This window comes from Notechis scutatus, chromosome 7 (genome assembly GCF_049901735.1).
Source record: "Notechis scutatus isolate UNSWTSFEM ecotype Mainland chromosome 7, rNotScu1.2, whole genome shotgun sequence".
Taxonomy (NCBI): Eukaryota; Metazoa; Chordata; class Lepidosauria; order Squamata; family Elapidae; genus Notechis; species Notechis scutatus.
The window spans coordinates 22,117,663-22,136,970 of record NC_142015.1 but is presented as its reverse complement, the minus strand read 5'-3'; the positions used below and the strand labels follow the sequence as shown (position 1 = coordinate 22,136,970).

The 19,308-nt window shown below is 43.6% G+C and overlaps 1 protein-coding gene across 1 annotated transcript in view; it reads left to right on the top strand.

Annotated features, from left to right (window-relative positions):
• IGSF9B (immunoglobulin superfamily member 9B) overlaps positions 1-19,308 on the top strand; it is a 92,473-nt gene that overhangs the window by 58,939 nt on the left and 14,226 nt on the right. The window contains exons 11-18 of the mRNA XM_087969822.1: positions 2,555-2,705; positions 5,104-5,227; positions 9,057-9,232; positions 10,960-11,186; positions 13,059-13,143; positions 14,203-14,364; positions 15,064-15,109; positions 16,317-17,939. Coding sequence (XP_087825948.1) covers positions 2,555-2,705; positions 5,104-5,227; positions 9,057-9,232; positions 10,960-11,186; positions 13,059-13,143; positions 14,203-14,364; positions 15,064-15,109; positions 16,317-17,939 — 2,594 coding nt within the window. The remainder of the gene's footprint in view (positions 1-2,554; positions 2,706-5,103; positions 5,228-9,056; positions 9,233-10,959; positions 11,187-13,058; positions 13,144-14,202; positions 14,365-15,063; positions 15,110-16,316; positions 17,940-19,308) is intronic.

Below are 19,308 nucleotides of genomic sequence, written 5' to 3'. Positions count from 1 at the left end.
CTAAAATCTGGATTGAAATGGCTTCAGCAGCGAGTGAACCTGACCACAGAATCATCAATGAAAGGAGAAGGACATCTCCTTCCATCTCCTTCAATGTCAGGTAGTGCTCCATTCAAAATTCAAGAAAGAAATACTTAGACTCCTTAGATTAGAGAAAAGATATCTTTTACTGAATATGAAGTGGTAGCAACAATAGAATTCTGAATCTGAGAAATTAGGCGCGCAAATCACATATACAAAGTGATGGAAATGTTCCCACCCCCAATAGTTCAAATGATTCTTCCAATTAAAAGTTGTGAATATGATCATGTGGACATCTTCAGGTGGTGATGAGGCCTCTGTCCATTGACCTTGGCATATTTTGATAAAGGTTTACAGCTGCGCAGAGAAAAGAAAGCTAAGCGAGAAATAGAAACCCAAGCAGGAATTTATACTCCCCCCTCCTCATTTTATACAACACTAGAATGTAACACCTCCGGCTCCCTTCCCAGACTTTACCCCCTCCTCCCCTCTTTACTTATGGCAGCCAAAAGATGCAAAGCAATAGTAGAAGATCTTGAAGGCTGACACACGGTGGCACAGTGGTTAGAGTGCAGAACTGCAGACTTACTTCTGCTGACTGCCAGCTGCCTGCAATTCGGCAGTTCAAATCCCACCAAGGCTCAAGGTTGACTCAGCCTTCCATCCTTCCAAGGTGGGTAAAATGAGGACCCAGATTGTTGGGGGCAAGAGGTTGACTCTGTAAACCGCTTAGAGAGAGCTGGAAAGCACTGGAAAGCGGTATATAAGTCTAATTGCTATTGCTATCATTGTCCCAGGAAAAGTGCAAACCTAATTAGCATCCTCCAACAGGAAAGAAGCTGCCTTTTAACCGAGTTGTGACTTCATCAGTAAACTGGTATTAATTTATTAAAGGGAAGGAAAATGAATGGGTCTTTAGCTCCCTCTTCAGTTCTACAGCGGTGAAGCAGGCCTGCATATTTACTGGAACTGCATGTTTCAGGAATCATTCAGAAGAAATGTATGGGAAAGAACCAAACAGGCTGCTTTTACAAACAGCCGAGAAATTACATGATTTCTCATGATCCAAAACCTTTCTTCAGAATCAATTTGGAAGCTTCCACAGCTTAATTGATCAGGTATCTAAGCCTCTTGGCTTCCTAGCATGACCACCAATTCAAAAAAAAAAGCAAAAAAAAAAAAAAAAAGGTGAATAAGAGGATTTCTGTGAGAGAAGCCAACAAAGATCTCCTTTCTCAGGTGAACATGTTGAGCGTTCCTGGAATCGGAAACCTTAGACATTTCATGGAACGTGATCCAATTTCGTTTCACGGGGTGGCTAATTCCCTGGGAATTGGAACTTGGTGCAATTTAAGTTTATGGTATAGCTGAGTCAACTATAAAACGAGCATCCTTCCCTCCCCCCCTTACTTCTGGAGGTTACGGAACATATGTGGCTCTATCTGGGAGCTGCAGGGGATATGACAGACTCTATCATTGGCAAGCTTTTTTTAAAGATCATCAGCTTCTGTAGGACTTCTTTGCTTTGATCTTCACTCACTCTTTCCAGTCCAAAAATGACCTGCAATTTGGAATCTACCAATTCTGGAAGGTTGAGGGGACGCACACACACACAAACAAGGAATGGGTGCATTGGGGAACCACAGGTTGTCCACCCTGATCAGGGCAATCGATTCCTTGCCCAACATTAGCCCATTCCCTTCTTTGCAAGCCATCTGCAGAGGTTCCTGCTTGATGCCACTCTTGCCATCCCTGTCCTTCCTTATCCACTTGGAGGGAGCCTGTCTTCTGCTGCCTCTTTGGCCCATAATCTCACCCCGTTCTCTGGCTTTGGGGTGTTGTGGCCCATCGGCTGTCAGCAGAGCTAGCTGCAGAGTCAGATGAGGAGGAGATGGAGGGAGAGCCTGGGCCACCTTCGGAGTCTTTGGAAGGTTCTGATGAGGAAGCAGAAGCAGAAACAAAGTAAGAGCTGGGGCCTTCTGTCCTCCCCCAGGTGGAGACTCAGCTGTCTTCCGGCCCTGACCTGAGGAAGGGAGGAGGAACAGATGAGGCCCATCCCAGATATATGTATGCATAGAGAGGAGAGGAGAGGAGAGGACTGCAAAGGAGTGCAATAAGCCGGATCTCAAAGAAAATAAGTCATAGATGCTAGCCAGCCCCTCCCTGACTGAGAAATAAATAGTAGGGGTTTGGGAGTGGCCGATTGTCACAGATAGCAAGATTACACACACTACAGCAAGAAATTTGGATTTCTTGGCCAGATCTGTTGGGACAAATAATGTTTTCTTTTTGTTTATCTACATGAAAAAAAAAGACTTTATTTGTACTCGTGAGTAAGCAGCTTATCGTTACTTGCTAAGGCTGGGTCAGAACATGGAGTTTCTCTGTCCAAAATCCCCTCCTACTACTTAGCAGACAGTAGCAATCTATGTCCAGATATTTGCAACATATCTCTGAGTTGTCTCTGTGTGTGTGTTCCTCCCTGTCCCTCTCTCTCCTTCCTTCCCTGGGCCTTCTCTCTTATTTGACCAAGGTAGGGAAACCTAGTAGAAGTAGGCATACCACCCTTCCCAGTGGAAGCCTCCAGTTCCGATCTCTCAGTAAGGATGACCACGGAGAATGGGAATGCATTGCCACCAACATCGTCACAAGCATCACGGCAAGCACACATCTGACTGTCATTGGTAGGTATGAGGTTGGGAAGCATTGTTGATAGGACCAACTGGTTGATCATCGGGGGGTGGGGGGAGGGGTTGATCAATGGACACTTGTGATATTTCTGCTCCAGTTTTATTTTTTTAAAAATTTAAAGTTTTCTATGACTGCTCAATACACAAAAAATATGAGCTGGAACTCATCAATCTAAATCCCGCGGACCAGAGACCCTGGGAAAATCTCCAAAAATAGCCTGCAGGAAAATTCCCCACTCTGTTTTCCTACCAACTGATCGTTCTTTATTTGGAATCGCAGCTCCGTTCTCAGGGGGAGAGAGAGAGACTTTTGGCTTCGTGCAAGGAAAGCAGCAGAAGCAGCAGAGTCTTTCTTTTCCCCAAACTCCACCAGAAATGAGTCTTTGCCGGCGCGGCCAATCTTTGCCAACTTTGGGCCAATCACCAGGAGACTTTGAGTTCTAGTCCAACCTTAGACATGACAACTGGCTTGCTGACATTGGGCCAATTGCCAGGAGATTGTGAGTTCTAGTTCTACCTTAGGCTTGAAAAGTGGCTGGCCAACTTTGGGCGAATGAGCAGGGGACGGTGAGCCCTAGTCCTGCCTTAGAGATGAAAGCCAACTGAGCCAGTCACTCTCTCTTAGTCCAGCCCACTTCCCAAGGTGGTTATTGTGGCCAAAATAGGAGAAGGAAAGAGTATTAGATGTGTTCGCCAACTTGATCTGTATATAATAATAATAATAATAATAAAGTAGGATATAAATCAAATATATAAGGTATTCCACCTCCCAGGACATGCTCTCTTCAATCCTGATCAAGGCCTGAGGTGTCAGTCTGTGCTCCATTCAAAATCCAAGAAAGAAATACTTAGACTCCATAGATTAGAGGAAAGAAATCTTTTACTGAAATTCGAAGTGGTAGCTACAGGTAGAATTCTGAATCTAAGGAATTAGGCGCGCAGATCACATATACAAAGGGATGGAATTGTTCCCACCCCCCCAAAGTCCAAAAGATTCTTCCAATTAAAAGTTCTGAATATGATCATGTGGGCATCTTCAGGTGGTGATGAGGCCTCTGTCCATTGACCTTGACATATTTTGATAAAGATTCGCAGTTGCGCAAAGGAAAGAAGGCTAAGCAAGGAAATAGAAACTTAAGAGCAGGAATTTATACTCCCCCCCCACTCCTCATTTATACAACACAAGAATGTAACACCTCCAGCTCTCTTCCCAGACACAACCCCTCCTCCCCACCCCCGTTACTCATGGCAGCCGAAAGATGCAAAGCAGTAGAAAAGTAGAAAAGTTCTTGAAGGCTGAAATCCTTCTTGAAGGCTAACAGAACTGGGGCCAGCAAACCTCTGTGGGGAGGCTGTTCTGCAGAGCAGGTGCATTAACTAATTGGAGGGGAAAAAAGCTGGACAGTACACAGAAACAATTTTGTGAGCATTTTCCAGGACCTTGTTTCTCACTTTCAATTAAATCTCCCCAGTTCTTTCTTGCTTATGATTCTGATCCCCTCCTGAGAAGCCCGGATCATTCTGCTATCTATTAGGAGAAGCTGCCTAGAGACCTTCCATTTAAATATATAGTGATATTATATTTGATTTTGTTTCGAATTGGATTGTTTCCTTCTTTTAAGTGAAAGTTCATCTTGACTGAATGACATCCTGGGTTGCATTCCACGTGGGGTCTATGTATTCCTTTGCGCAGGTTCCTTGATGCCTTTTAGTTTATCAGATAACTAGCTCGATACCCGTACTTTGCTACGAAACTATGTGGTCGGGCTTAGTTTTTGGGGAGGAAAATAAGGGGGGAAAAATTCTGCCTCTGCCTACCAGCATCCACATTCATCTGGATAGCATCCTGTCAGTGTGTGAGAGAGGCTGAGGGCTGTTTGGAAACTGAAACAGTATTTGCTGTGTGAGAAAGGAGACAGCAAGGAGCCTGGGCGTGGCTTAGCTCAACTGTTCTGTACTGAAGCTGCTTGGTGCTCTGAAACTGAAACTGAAACTCCTCTGCTTGTGTTTTGCATTTGGAAGAGATTTCTTTTCAGGTGGGGAGGGGGAGTAGAACTCCTTAGCATCAGAGCGTGTTAATAATAATAATATAGGAAATACTCTAAATGCTCTGATGGTCATTTTGAAAAATCCTTTCTTAGTGAGCACCTAGAAGCCAAGAGGAACATAGGCGCCAAATTTCAAGTTTGTAGGCTTTACGGTTCTGGAGATTTTGTGATGATGCGTGAGGGGTATTTCGCTTTTATATAGATAGATAAACACGGGAATGTTAGAGTTCTCCAATGATCTGTATTTGAAAGGGACGCCCATTGGGTGTTTCCTTTCTTTCATCCTAGTTTAAACTCTGTTGCATTGATCTTGATGGTCCTAATTTCCCTCTCCTCGTTTCCAGGTACAAGTCCCCATGCCCCAAGTAATGTGCGTGTTGCTGTTTCCATGACCTCGGCCAACGTTTCCTGGGAATCTGGCTATGATGGTGGATATGAACAGACATTCTCAGTTTGGTACGGCCCTCTGTGAGTCATCCCAGCATGCTTTGCTCTCTGCTTCTTTTCTTTCCCAGTTGGCCAGTGTGAACAGTAGACTTGAGACCTTGTCCTTCTTAAACTGAGTTCCCTTGAATGTCGATGGTGTGGCAACAATACGCAGGTGTCCCATTTGAGCAATGAGAGTTTTGCAATCCCTGATCTTGATTAGCTGACTTTTGTGGCATAGAGGAATGGGGCTTTGTCTATCCCTTCTTGAGGTGACTTTTCCCATCGTGAAGAGATGATCTGTGACATATAAACCTTGCTTTTTTCCTCTGATGGAACCCAACGTACTCTTCATGGAATTTGCATTGACCATTCTATCACATCAAATGCTTTCTTGGACCGCGTATGTTTGATTTTTAGTTAAATAGAATCCAGCAGGAATCTCCAAATCAGGATCTGTATCATGAAAAACAAAGGGTTTAGATTGATGCCTGCGGTTATCCTAATCTCTGTGTTGAAACAGTAGCTTGCATTCCTGGGGAAACAGCAGTCGCAAAGGGACTGATGGGAAGCTAAAATCTTAAATATGATCTTTCGCCCATCCAATTCCATTTGGATAGAGATCTAGTCCTGATCCATTCTTCCTCTGAAAGAAATAAATAAAACAAAACAAAACACAAAACAGAACAAAACAAAAACAAAAGCTTTTCATAGTTCCATAGTTGGCACCCAACCAGCAATATATCTGTGGTCCATCTTCAGACCTGCGTTCTCAAGCAAACAAGACCTAATAAACCTTTGAGCATAATAACTGAGTTGACCCAACTTGCTGATTTCTAAATCTGACATAATAGTGCTATATTCATGTGATGTGTTGGGCCCAAATAAACTATACATTGGCATCTTTTGATGGTTTGTTTCACACAAAAGCTGAGAACACAGTTGGATTTCCACTACGTGTTTAACCAAACATCGGATTTAGCTTAATCTAGTGCTGTGTAATCCTCCAATTGGTTAGTATGCTGTACATCCTATGTATTATGTAATCTATCCTTCTTCAACAAAACACACCCTCAACATATCTAAAAAGCACCAGCTGGAAAAAAACTGATGTATCAAATTTTATGTAGTGATATAACTATTCACATCTGCCTTCTTGTAAATTGGATGAAATTGTTATTTAGAAGCTGTCTTCCAAGGCTACCAATATCAAGATTTGCTAAAAGTCACTGGAATTTAATGGCCGTCTATTCACCAGTGTGCACCATCTATTATACCACTAAAATATGACATACCAGAATTGAGCTTCAGACAATTTACATTCTTTCCTACATCTAGGTCTAAATAAGTCCAGATGGCTCTTAGGTGCCAATATCCATTTTGAATTGAAAACTTTCCCCTCCTAATAATCTACTTTGTCCAGGTTCTTTCTTTGTAGGGGCTTAATTTAATTTTAGAAATCACATGTCGGTAGAAAATTGAAGGTTAGCTCACACTTCACTTCCCACCTTCAGTTTCGAAGAGTGACAGGGAAGTGTGAAAAAGCTGTCATGCCAGAAAGGTATCTGGACCACTTATGCAATATTTTTTTCAGTATTCCAAAATAGTTGTTCAGATTTTACAGAAGAAAATATAGGGTGTTCCAATAAGCTGCAAAATTCCTCTCCCCAATAAAGTTATCCCTGCCTCTGGAGTCCCGTCGAAATTGCTTTTCGGTTATAGGTCTGAAGGCATTTCGTTGAGGTTCTTCTGGAAAGGAAAAACAAAAACAAAATTAAAGCCAGAATCTACATAGATTGTTTCCTGGGATGGGAAGTCCATTCACCTTTCTTTAAATTTCACTCCTTGAGTCAGTTCACAAGTCCTTTTGGTGTTGATTAATCGAATGATGTATGTGCAAACAATCAGTTTCTGTTGAAAAAATCCCTAAGGTCAGATCCTATAGATTCCTATAGATATTTTTTTTTTTGGGGGGGGGCATATTTCCGGTATTTAAGTAGTAGCAAGGTGAAAGCAAACAATTCACCAGCATGAGAACTTAGAACATTGCTGGTAGTTTGGTTTGAAAGCAGTGGACAATTTAGATAAGACATTGGACCTTTCATTGCCATTGCAAATCCTTATCACTGCAACAAAACTCCTTTCCTTTAAATCGATTGGCATTATCCCAATTTGGCTAAATAAGGATCACACCCATTGCTTTCTGTATTAGGTTGCCTATTTTCTTCCTATCCTCCTTTCTTCTTTCTGCCTCTGTGTCCTCTCTTCATCCCATTTGACCAGGGAAGTCTACTGGTAACTTAAATATTAGGTGCACAAGTCCAATAATAAAGAACTGTTCTGATTTTTGGAAAGAGGGAAGGAAATTTAGGCGGGGTGGATGGATTCAGGAACAGTGCACTGTTGGAAGACTTGAAGGATGGCTCAGGTTAGGGATGGCTCATCTTGGAGAAAAATCAGCATAGCATTCAGAGTGCCAAAGAAAGCCACCAAAATAAATTGGCAATCCCAGTTTGGTTGTTTCAGTGTTTTATCTTCCGTGGTTTTGGCCTGGATTGGGGCCAGAAGGGATGAGATTGTAGCTTGCACTTCACCATTGCTGAAATGACATCACAGGTGAGCACAGCTGAAAGCAACATGCAGCACAGAGGGTCATTTGGCTGTTGTGCTAAGGACATCTGAGTCATCTTAGTCTCCATGTATGTGTCTGCCATTCAAGTTGGTTTGACGCTGTGAAGAGAGTCACCCTTAATGAATGTTTACATCTGCCTGATCAAATAACCAGACATTTATGGTAAGATGCCAACAGGCAGCAGGATGGCTGATGCGCATACATAAACTTTCTCATCGTTAGCGCACTGCTTGTGGCTTTCATGAGTTCATCAGTCATGCCATTTGAAAAGCAAAATATGTGCTCAGGTATCCGAGAACATGCAGAAACTGGGTTGATTACCCTACCCGTTTGCGACAGTTGTCATTCGACAGCTTGCATAAATGTAGAATGTAAACCTTGAGATATCCAAGTTTTTATAGAGGGGGGAAGTAGAAGAGCTTCATGCTAGACCTTTGAACCCTCTCGAGATGCCATTTAAGAAACAACAACAACCCAGTTATCTAATTCAGATTTAAAAACAACAACAACACTTGATGTAATGTGGGTAGCACACGTTTAAATGGCAGCAGCCAAAAGAGATAGGATGTCGAAGGATGGAGATTGTCTTTCTTGGTCCTTTTCCACTTACTCCTTGTAATCAAGTGATGCAGACTGAAATCAACATGCCAGTAGGATATATTCTTTGCATGTTGGCTGGCTGGGGGATTCTGGGAGTTGAAGTCCACATGTCTTAAAGTTGCCAAGTTGATTTAGATCACCAAATTCAGTTTTTTCTCCACATGGAATTTAGATAACTGGTGCAATTTCTTAAAGTGTGTGTGTGTGTGAGAGAGAAAGAGAGAGAAAGAGAGAGGGAGAGAGAGAGGGAGGGAGGAAGGGAGGGAGAGGGGGAGAGAATGGAGAGAGAGAGTTAGGGTGGGAGGAGAGAGAGGATAGAGAGAGAGGATAGGGGGGAGAGAGAAGAGAGAGAGGCGAGAGGGGGAGAGAGAAGAGAGAGAGGATAGAGAGAGAAGAGAGAAAAGAGAGAGAGAGGAGAGAGAGGGGGGAGGGAGAGGGAGAGAGATTAAATAGAATCCCGGCATCAGGATCAATCCCCAAACAAGGCCATTGGTAGTTAAGAAGTTGTCTCTGCTTTCCCTTCTTGGTCCCTTCTCCATCTCTCTGCTGCTTTATCCTTCTTTCTGTTTTTCCTTTGAGGTTCTTTCTTTCTGAAGAACCTGCTCCTTGGATGGTCTTTTCTTCTCTCTCTCTCTCTAGGATGAAGAGGGCACAGTTCGGACCTCATGATTGGCTTTCCCTTCCAGTACCGGCTGGTCCCAGTTGGTTGCTTGTGGATAACCTAGAACCAGAGACGGCCTACCAGTTCAGTGTCTTGGCCCAAAATAAGCTGGGCACAAGCTCCTTCAGTGAGGTGGTCACCATAAATACTTTAGGTGAGCCCTGGAGATCAATGCTTTCCACCATCCTTCTTTTCTTGTACCCATTCAGCAAAGTCCTAGATAGACTACGTACAAAGTCTACTGTTCTATTTTCAGAATTCTGGGCAACAGAAACTCCAGGAGTTTTCCAGAAACTAGTATTCCAAAATTGGAGGCTTCACATGATGTTCCAAACATTGTGTTCTTTTGGAATGAACAATTAATTTCTGGAAAGCATCTGGACCACTCCTGATAGGGCTGGATAGGTATGATTCAGAAGATGGGTGGAACTTCCATTGTGGTAGGTTGTACAAATACTTCTGTTCTTCTTTCCAGTGAATCAGTTTCCTTCTCCCTTATTGCCAATTTGGAATTATTATTCACACGTTATAGCATGTGATAAAATAATCTAAGTGAATCAGATTTATCCTTGGGGTTAGTTTGTTTAAGCCACAGATACGGGTTAGAAAGGGAGTTGTAGAACAGTGGTGACATGGGGAACAAAAAGCTGGTGTGATTAATTGATTAAAGTGCTGGATTAGGACCAGAGATGCAGGTTCAAGGTCATCTTCAGAAGTTCAGAGTAGGGTCCTTAGCAGTTCTTGATCTAACTTGTTCCAAAGAGTGTTATGCTAAAACAATTGGAGGAAGGTATGTGCTATGGAGATTGTCTTAAGCTCCTGGAGAAAGAGTGGCATGCAAATATCTCTGTTTTATTCCAGCTGGGCACTCTGAGCTTAGTTGTTTCCTTGCAGACCTTTCATGACCCAACTAGGTAACATCATCAGTTCATCATGGAACATCTGCAAGAAAACAACCAAGCTCAAAGAGCATCAAGAACTCCACAGTTCAACCCTGAACTACAAATACTCATTTCTATTGGTATTTTATTCCACTTTGAGACTTGGGCTGCCACTCTTCAAAATCACATTTTCCCAGGGCCACTTATTATAAAGAAAATTAAGTTAAAGAGGTCACAAAAAGACAGATTTTGAGAAGGATCTACATGGAAGGAGGAAGGAGAGACAGAAATTCCAGAGAAGGCTATTCAGAAGAGGGGCAACATTTTAGGGGCTGGATACCACAGACACATCAGAAGCCACTGGGAAGCAGTGGTATGAAATGTGGTGGATCTATTTTTTCTTCTTTTTGGACATTGGAGAGAAGGAGAATTGGAGAAGGCTTCAATTTAAAAAAAAATCTTTTAAAGATTTAATTGTAGAATCACTATAATTTTATAGTGATCCCTACCTTAAAATACTAAAAAATGTGTGATTCTGTTCTTTATTGGCCTGATAAACTAACAAGAAGGACTTTTGCCTCATAAAGGTCCTTTTTCAAGAAGCAACTGGACTTCCTTTGTTTTTCCTTGAAGATGTTTTGCTTTTCATTAAAGAAGCTTCTTCAGTTCTGAAGTCAGAAATGAAGAAGCTTCTTGGATGAGAAGCAAAATGTCTTCAAAGAAAAACAAGAAAGTCCAGTTGCCTTTTGAAAAAATACCTTCGGGACCACCATGACTTGGATGACTGAGAATCTGCATAGACATTGTGGCTCAGAAGTTGTTCAATTTTACATGAAGCCAAAGAGAAGGATCCATTTAAATAATATCAGCCAACTAGGTCTGCAAATGTCCTCTAGCACTAGACATTCGTGCTATCAATGCAGTCCTTTCCTATCCTGATTATTTACTTTTTTTCCTCTTCTCTTTTTATTTATTTATTTATTAAAAACGATATCTTTAGCATTCCCTGTCACAACACCAGAACCTCTGGTGCTGGTTACTCCACCAAGGTGCCTAACAGCTAACCGGACACAGCAAGGTGTTCTGCTGTCATGGCTCCCTCCAGCCAATCACAGTTTTCCAATTGACCGATATATCATGGAATTTCGGGTTGGAGAAAGATGGGAGATTTTGGATGATGCCATCTTAGGGAGCGACAGTGATTTTTTTGCCAAGGATTTGACTCAGGTGAGTGGAAACTCTGGGAAAAGGGTGAGTGACTTTTCCCCATCCTTAGGACACTAGTCCTATTGTCAAAGCAATGTCGTATGATTTGATGGAACAGGACAAACATAATTGCTTGATGTGATGTCTGTGGCACCATGGTAGTGCTATGGTTAGAATGCAGCATTGCAGGCTAACTCTGCCTATAGCCTGGAGTTCAATCTTGACCTGCTCAAAGTTGACTCAGCCTTTCATCTTTCTGAGGTCAGTAAAATGGGGACTCAGATTGTTGGAGGCAATATGCTTACTTGTCAACTGCCTAGAGAGGGCTGTAAAGCACTGTGAAGCGGTATATAAGTCTAAGTGCCATTGCTATTTTCAAAAAGGAAAGAATCGGGAAAGATCGAGAATTTCAGACCTGTTATCTCAATGTCTATATTGGATAAGGTCCTTGATCAGATAAATCTTAAGTGCTATTGCTATACCTCATATTCCAAATTGCTGGGATTAAAAGTTCCAAAACAATTAAACTATTTGGCTTGAATAATATATTTCCCCCCATATTTTCCATTATGATTAGTTCAGTAAAAAGCAACAGGAAAAAACAAAACAGAAAAAAAGTGGAAGGGGAAAGAATACACACACATGCACGCACACACACACACACACACACACAAACACACACATTAATTGCATAGGAATATAATCTCCAAATCCATGTAAATTGATTTTTTTTTAAAAAAAAATCCTATTGCTGATGTTGCATAAGTTTCACACTGAGGTAAGGTTGGAAGTGAGAATTCAAAAGGTGAGATTTAATACGACTAGGAAAAAGTAAAAAGAAAAGAAAAAGAAAAACTAGGAATAAAAAATTGTTATGTGTAAGGAAAAGAAATCCATAGAGCAGCCTCCTCTTATTTCTCTTTTGTTGTTCCTGCTCCCCTGTTTTAAATTTTATTTAATCTTGTGAGGTCCTTGATATTAAGTCCTCTTGGTTCTACCTGGATTTGACATGTGCTTTTGTTGAATTTATCTGGATTGCTATTATCTTTTATGATTATGGTGCTGATGGTACATCATCTATATTTAATGATAGAAGCTATCTTATAGCACTCTTCAAGGCAGAACGTCAGGATATAAATCCCATTTATAAGTAAATCAGAATGTGGATTCATAAATAATCAACTTGCACAAATGCCTGCTTGAATGGATCTATGGGGAAAAACCTTTGCTGCAACCCTGTCCAGAAGTAAATTTATTAAGTTAGTAGGACTTGTTTTTCATATAGGAACATAGAGGAGTGCAGCTAAACTGTAGTAAGGTTCATGCTATGCTTGCCAGATTATCAGAGGTCCCAGTGTTGAAAAATGGGTTGGTCTGGTTTTGCTACAAAATTAATAGCTGCATTTGTTCCTTGGAATCGGAATTGTGGGGACCTTGGTTCTCTCTAAGTTGGGTGGTTTTCTTGCAGATGATTCATTACCAAACCAGGGGACATCATCAGTGATGTTATCAAACAAGGTGACACTGATGGTGTCACCTAGTCTGGCAATGAAATGTCTTCAAGAAAACAACCAAGCTCAGAGAGTACCAAGGACCCCACATTTCAATCCTGACCTGCAAATACTCTCTTCTATCCATCTTGGAATTCTCCAAAGGATTGTCTTGGGTTGTACTGTTGGAGAAGCTTTGCAGTGCCAACACATTCAAATGGTGGCGTTTGAATAAGAGCTAGTTCTACTTAATGCAGGTAGCTGAACTCAAGTCTGGTTGTAAGGAATATTTTTGCCATCTCCCTCCCTTCCCTTGGGAATGGTTTGTTACCTTGAATAAGGATGACACTGGTTTCCATTGACATTATTGAGATGATTGACCCTTGTGTGTTTCATGTTATAGGACACGTGGTACGAGTTCCGAATTTTGGCTGTCATGCAAGGTCTAATTAGCGAACCCAGCAATATTGCTGGAGTCTCCAGCACAGGTAAGCAATGATTTTACTTGCCTTGGCAGGCAGGTGTTCAGCCTCTGAATCTAACCCAGTTCTGAGATCATCTCAATCAGCTCTAGGAACAAGGAATCCTTTGTGATGATTTCCACCACCACCACCACCCCCCAAATTAAAAGCATTCTTCAGTCTAGAGCAGTGTTTCTCACCCTTGGTCACTTTAAGAGAGGTGGATATCAACTCATAGAATTCCCAGAAATTCATGAAAAACTTGTGGGGTCATTGATGGTCCCCGAGCTTGGCTACTTTCTTTCAGACATTTCATTACCAAACTAGGTAACATCTTCAATTATATTATATTATTAAGTCCGGCACTGCCAGTTGCATTCTCCTGCAGGTGGTTACTGGATTAATAGAATAGAAGATCTCACCTCCATTCTATGATATATCCCCCATGATCACAGCTGTTTCTTGTTCATTCTAATCTACTTATTGTTCTACTCTTTTAATCTTGTACACTATCATTTCCTCACATTGTAAGTCACCCAGCGAAAGGGGACAATGAGAGGGGTGACAAACACATTTAATAGGTCAATAAATAAATATCCTGTGACACACTCTTCAGATGCTTGTCATGAGGAGAAAACTGTCATAATTAAAATTTTAATGAAAATAGTAACGTTCTTTTTTTTTACGTCTGGAGAAAAGAGATAACATTTGGAAGAGTCAGATACTCCCCTCATTCATTAGAGTATAAAGTGGGTGGGGGGAAATAAGAAGCACAATCAAATTAATAAGATTCTGTTATTATAAACCAATCTCAATAAAAATCACTTTAGCCATCCTATAGAGCAGGGGTCTTCAAACTTGACAGCTTTAAGACATGTGGACTTCAACTCCCAGAATTCCTCCTCCAGTCATATTAGCTCAGGAATTCTGGGAGTTGAAGTCCACAAGTCTTAAACTTGCCAAGTTTAAAGACCCTTGCTATAGAGTTTGATTTCCCAGACTGCCCCATCTAGAGCTGTTAGATATTTCTGTAGGCATCTCCAAACCTTAATGCTACCCACACCTTCTATCTTCTTTTCTACTCAGACATATTTCCGCAGCCAGAGCTGACGGATGAAGGATTGGCGCGTCCGGTGTTGGCGGGCATTGTTGCTACGATTTGTTTCCTCGCCGCCGCCATTCTTTTCAGCACATTGGCGGCCTGCTTTGTCAACAAACAACGCAAACGGAAGCTCAAACGCAAAAAAGGTGAGGACTTGTTGGTCCTGATTGATCTTGTTGGTGATCCTACTCAGGTGAAGGTAAGGCAGGCTTGGAAAAGGGGAAAGGAAGGCATCCCAGAATATCCCACAATTTCTCTTTCAGGGAAGAGAATATAAGTTCAATCCAGTTGTTAAGATGCCTGGGGTCTGATGCATCTCTGTTTCCAGAGTCCATCTGATCCTAATTGTTAAGCAATGCATCTCCAACTTTTAAGGAGCTATGTCAGGGTTGGGCAATTAGAAACTGGGAAAGTTGCGGAAGGCCGAACCTGTAAGCCTGTGAAGGTGTGTGTCGGCATGCATGCACAACATATGTAAATTAAAAAAAGAAAAAAGAAATTGCTTTCAAAATAAAAGCAACCCAAGTGGGTCGGACAGAGAAGGGAAGGGAAATGTGCAGAAAAGTAGGGGAAAAGTAAGAAAACGAGTTGACTTCCAACTTCCTTTGGTGCAGTAGAATAAGAGAATAACATCAAACCTCAACTTTTGACTTCGACATAATAACGTAAATTAGCCACTTCTATAACAACAAATCTATCTAACTGGTAACATCCAAAATCAAAGTTCCACTTTTCCCCCTACCTCAAGCACAAAGTCCGGAGTTGACTTATTTAAGGAACGTAGTTTCTCATTCATGGATCTGTAATGGTCTCTTTCCCACCTTCTTCTTTTTATTGCTTTGCAGACCCTCCTCTTTCTATAACCCACTGCAGGAAGAGCCTAGAGTCTCCGTAAGTATTTTGCATCGTGAGTGCAGTTATAGTTCGATGGATGGTAAGCTAAAAGGGGCACTGCTGACATCAATCTTCTCCAGGTTGATGTTCTCCTAATGCCTTGAGGTCCCACATGCAGGTCTTCTAGACAGTCATACAGAATCTGTAAGCCTGGGGAGGTCAAAGAAACAGGAGATTATTGGCTTTAGTTGAGCGTTTCAGAGCTATAACTACTGCAAAATCGGGAATTGTTTCTCCTGCTTGGAAATGGTAGGGATGCAAGATGTTTCAGTGTTTCATCTCAAGCATCTCATTGCACATAGCCATAGCACTTAGATTTATATACCGCTTCACAGTGCTTTACAGCCCTCTTTAAGCAGTTTACAGAGTCAGCCTCTTGCCCCCAACAATCCAGGTCCTCATTTTACCCACCTCGGAAGGATGGAAGGCTGAGTCAACCTTGAGCCTGGTGATATTCGAACTGCCAAATTGCAGGCAGCTGGCAGTCAGCAGAAGTAGCCTGCAGTACTGCATTCTAACCACTGCGCCACCACGGCTCATAGAAAACAGTTGCACAGAGAAAACAGTTGCAAAGAGGAACTGCTGGCCCTATTGTCTTAAGGCCTTCAAGAGAAATCAGATGTTAGTTGGATCTTGTTATTGTGCTCATTGTTGAAGTCGGTGGTGCTTTAATGAGCTTGCCTTCAAAGTCTGACATTCGTGCTTATAATTTGGCAAAATATCTTTATATCCAATTGTTCCTTGACTTTGTAAAACTCTCAGAAGTATATTTTAATGGGGCCATTACTGCTTGGAGAAAAAAAATAACCTGTGGTTTTGTTGGCTTCCATAACAAACCGGAGGAAAATTGCTAGCATTGATTCCCTTCAGAAAAGTATATGTGTGTGTCTGCATTGTTGTGGACAGGTTATGTACAAATGACCTGGGAAAGCCCACCTCAAAAGTGCTGAGTCAAACCCTGAGAAAACTACTGGCTGGCTGTGGAATTCTGGGAACTGAAGTCCACCCATCTTAAAGTTGACAAGGTTGGGAAAGGGTGCCCTGAAGTCATATATAACCTTGATAAAATCCTTGCCTGGAGTTCCTCTCTGAAGGATTTCTACAGCCTTATTCTCACGTCCTAGAGTTTGTTGAGGTATTTTTTCAGGTGGTGCTGTAACTCCTCCAAGAGCTTTCCTTCTTTCTCCCATTCCTCCTTCCCTAGGCTGTCTTCTGGCAAGGTGAGTCCCGAGAGCATCCGTACCCTACGGCCCCCTTCTGAGTCGTCCGATGACCAAGGTCCATCCGGCAAGCGCATGCTCAGCCCTAGCAAGGAGAAGGAGCTGTCTCTTTATAAGAGGACCAAACGGGCTATCAGCAGCAAGAAGTACAGTGTTTCCAAAGCTGAAGCTGAAGCTGAGGCCACCACCCCCATCGAGCTCATCAGCCGTGGGCCAGATGGCCGCTTCGTCATGGATCCTTCAGAGATGGAGCCCTCGCTCAAGTCCCGTCGGATCGAAGGCTTCCCTTTTGTGGAGGAAACAGACATGTACCCCGAGTTCCGCCAGTCTGATGAAGAAAATGATGACCTTGTGATGCCTCCTTCTGTTGTGGCCCTCAAGTCCCAGTTGACGCCTCTTTCTTCCAGCCAAGAGTCTTATCTGCAGCCACCAGCATACAGTCCTAGGTTCCATCGGGGTCTGGAGGGAACAGGGGCCCTTCAAGCCACTGGTCAGGCCCGGCCCCCAGGCCCCCGGCCATTCCACCATGGCCTATATTACGGTTACCTCAGTAGCAGCAGCCCTGGAGAGATGGACCCACCACCATTCTACATGCCAGAGGTGAGCCCTCTCAGCTCCGTCATGTCCTCCCCTCCCCTGCATCCAGAAGGACCTTTTGGCCACCCTACCATCCCTGAAGAGAATGGAGAAAATGCTTCAAACAGCACACTGCCCCTGACTCAGACTCCAACGGGAGGCCGGTCCCCTGAGCCGTGGGGCAGGGCCGAGTTCCCTTTCAGTGGCCTGGAGTCTTCACCCATCCTCTTTCCTCACCAGCTCCATCCGTGTGAAATGTCTGAGAGCATGCAGCCCCAGGCCAGTCTTCCAAGGGGACCTCCGCCTTCCTCCCTCCAGGTTCCTGCATCCTACCCTGGCATTCTGGCCCTGGAGGCACCCAAGAGTTGGGCTGGCAAGTCACCCAGCAGGAGCCAACCTTCCATGATGCCCATCACCCCCAAATGGCAGGACAAACCTATGCAACCAATGGTGAGCCAAGGGCAGCTAAGACATACCAGTCAAGGCATGGGAATACCGGTGTTGCCTTACCACGGGCCGTCCGAGCCAGTCAGCCACAGCAGCACAAGCACATTTGGCCTAGACACAAGGTGGTATGACCCACAACCAAGACCTCGGCCAAGCCCTCGGCAAGCCAGGAGGGTGGAGCCCAGTTTACATCAGGTGGTGTTGCAACCGTCAAGGCTTTCACCCCTGACTCAAAGCCCCCTCAGTTCCCACACCAGCTCCCCAGAGCTGACGGCCCGTGCCAGACCACGACCCGGCCTCATCCAGCAGGCAGAGATATCGGAGATCACCTTGCAGCCCCCGGCTGCAGTCAGCTTCTCACGCAAGTCGACGCCCTCCACCGGTTCTCCTGCCCAGAGCAGTCGTGGAGGGAGCCCCAGCTTCCGACCAACGATGGCCTTCACCTCTTTGGCCACCGGCTTTCCTCCCTCTCATTGCCCCTCCATGCCCATGGAATCCATGGATGTCTTTGGACAGATCTCCTCGCCAAGGAGGACTGGGGAGGAAACCCATAGGCCAGAGCTGACACCGACAACCAGTTCAGGGTAAGGGTATGCACGCACAAGTGGAATTTGCTTGCCTTCCTTTTTTTACCAGCCCTTCTTTCCCTCCTACCTCACCTGCTCCCATCCTTCCCCCAAAGTCCTTCCCCAAACACCATCAATGGAATCCTTAGAGTTGATTTAGACACCCTTTTTTATTTTTGGAGATGACTAGTTCCCAAAGTTCACTTTGTACTGTTGGGGCAATTATTGGTGCCTGTGGTGGTTGCTCAGCTCAGCAGGCTAGATCAGTAGAATGCTGAGTTAGTTGTGGTTTTGCCTTGTTTGTTACTTGAAACTCCCACTTCTTTCCACCCTCCATCGTTCCATGGGGAATCTCATTCAGAGGTTGCTTCTGGCTTGGGGACTGACGCCTCAGATGAACAAAGTTAACAACATTTCAGATTCAGGAGTCTTTGGAGAGAGGACGGTTGGGGTTTTGTGGGGATCGGGGTGAATGAACTCTAGAAATTACTGACATTTTGCTTTTCTCATTCCTGGCTGTTGACTTTCCCAGAACATGAAACCCTAGTTCTTGCCTTCCTTTCCCCCTCCCAATTGGATTGATCTTCCTCCCTGATTCCAACTAGGTTACCCAAGCCACCTTACCTTCCTCATCTCCAAAAAGGGTGCGACAAGCTTTGCCCCCTGGTTTGTCCAGGGCTTTAGCCCCTGAACAAATTGCCAGGAGAAGGGGAACCCAAAAACCCAACATCAACTTAGAACCCCAACCCAACCCAACCACGGTGAAGTCAACATTCTTGGATCCTGACGATGAAAGGTGACTGGAGCTGATCTTCTCTCCAGCAGCTGGTTACTCAGGCGAAGTGTTCTCTCTTTCTGTCTCTTCCTTCTCTCCTTTGCTCCTCTGTCTGATGGCAGTGTTTCCCATCTTGGTTGTTCTTTGTTGATGCAGCTTTTTGTTTTGATTCTTGATGTGGTGGAGTTGTATCCCCCTGCTCTTCCCTTTTAATCCCGGGGACTTTCTGGAAATGAGTGGGGCATTGTGCCATCTGGATGGGGAGGGGGCAAGAGAAAGGGAAAATGAAGGATGGGAGGTGTGGTCTGCTTGTGATGGGAACAAGCATGGATTGCCACTGCTAAGTTGGCAAGAGCATAAGCTACAATGGTCTGAGTGTAGGAGGGTGAGGTTGACTTTCATTCTCCTGGTCACGCTTCCTGTTCTGCCATTTTATTTGTACTGCCTGGAAGCTCCTAATTCATTAATGAACCTAATCAGCACAATTATGGAATGCTGCTTTCAGGAGATTTAGACTATAGGAGAAGAGAGATGTACGTACACAAAAAGGACAGAGCAGTCTCTTGGTATTTGAAAGCAACCAGAGAAAAAGCAGTGAAAGCTACATCTCTG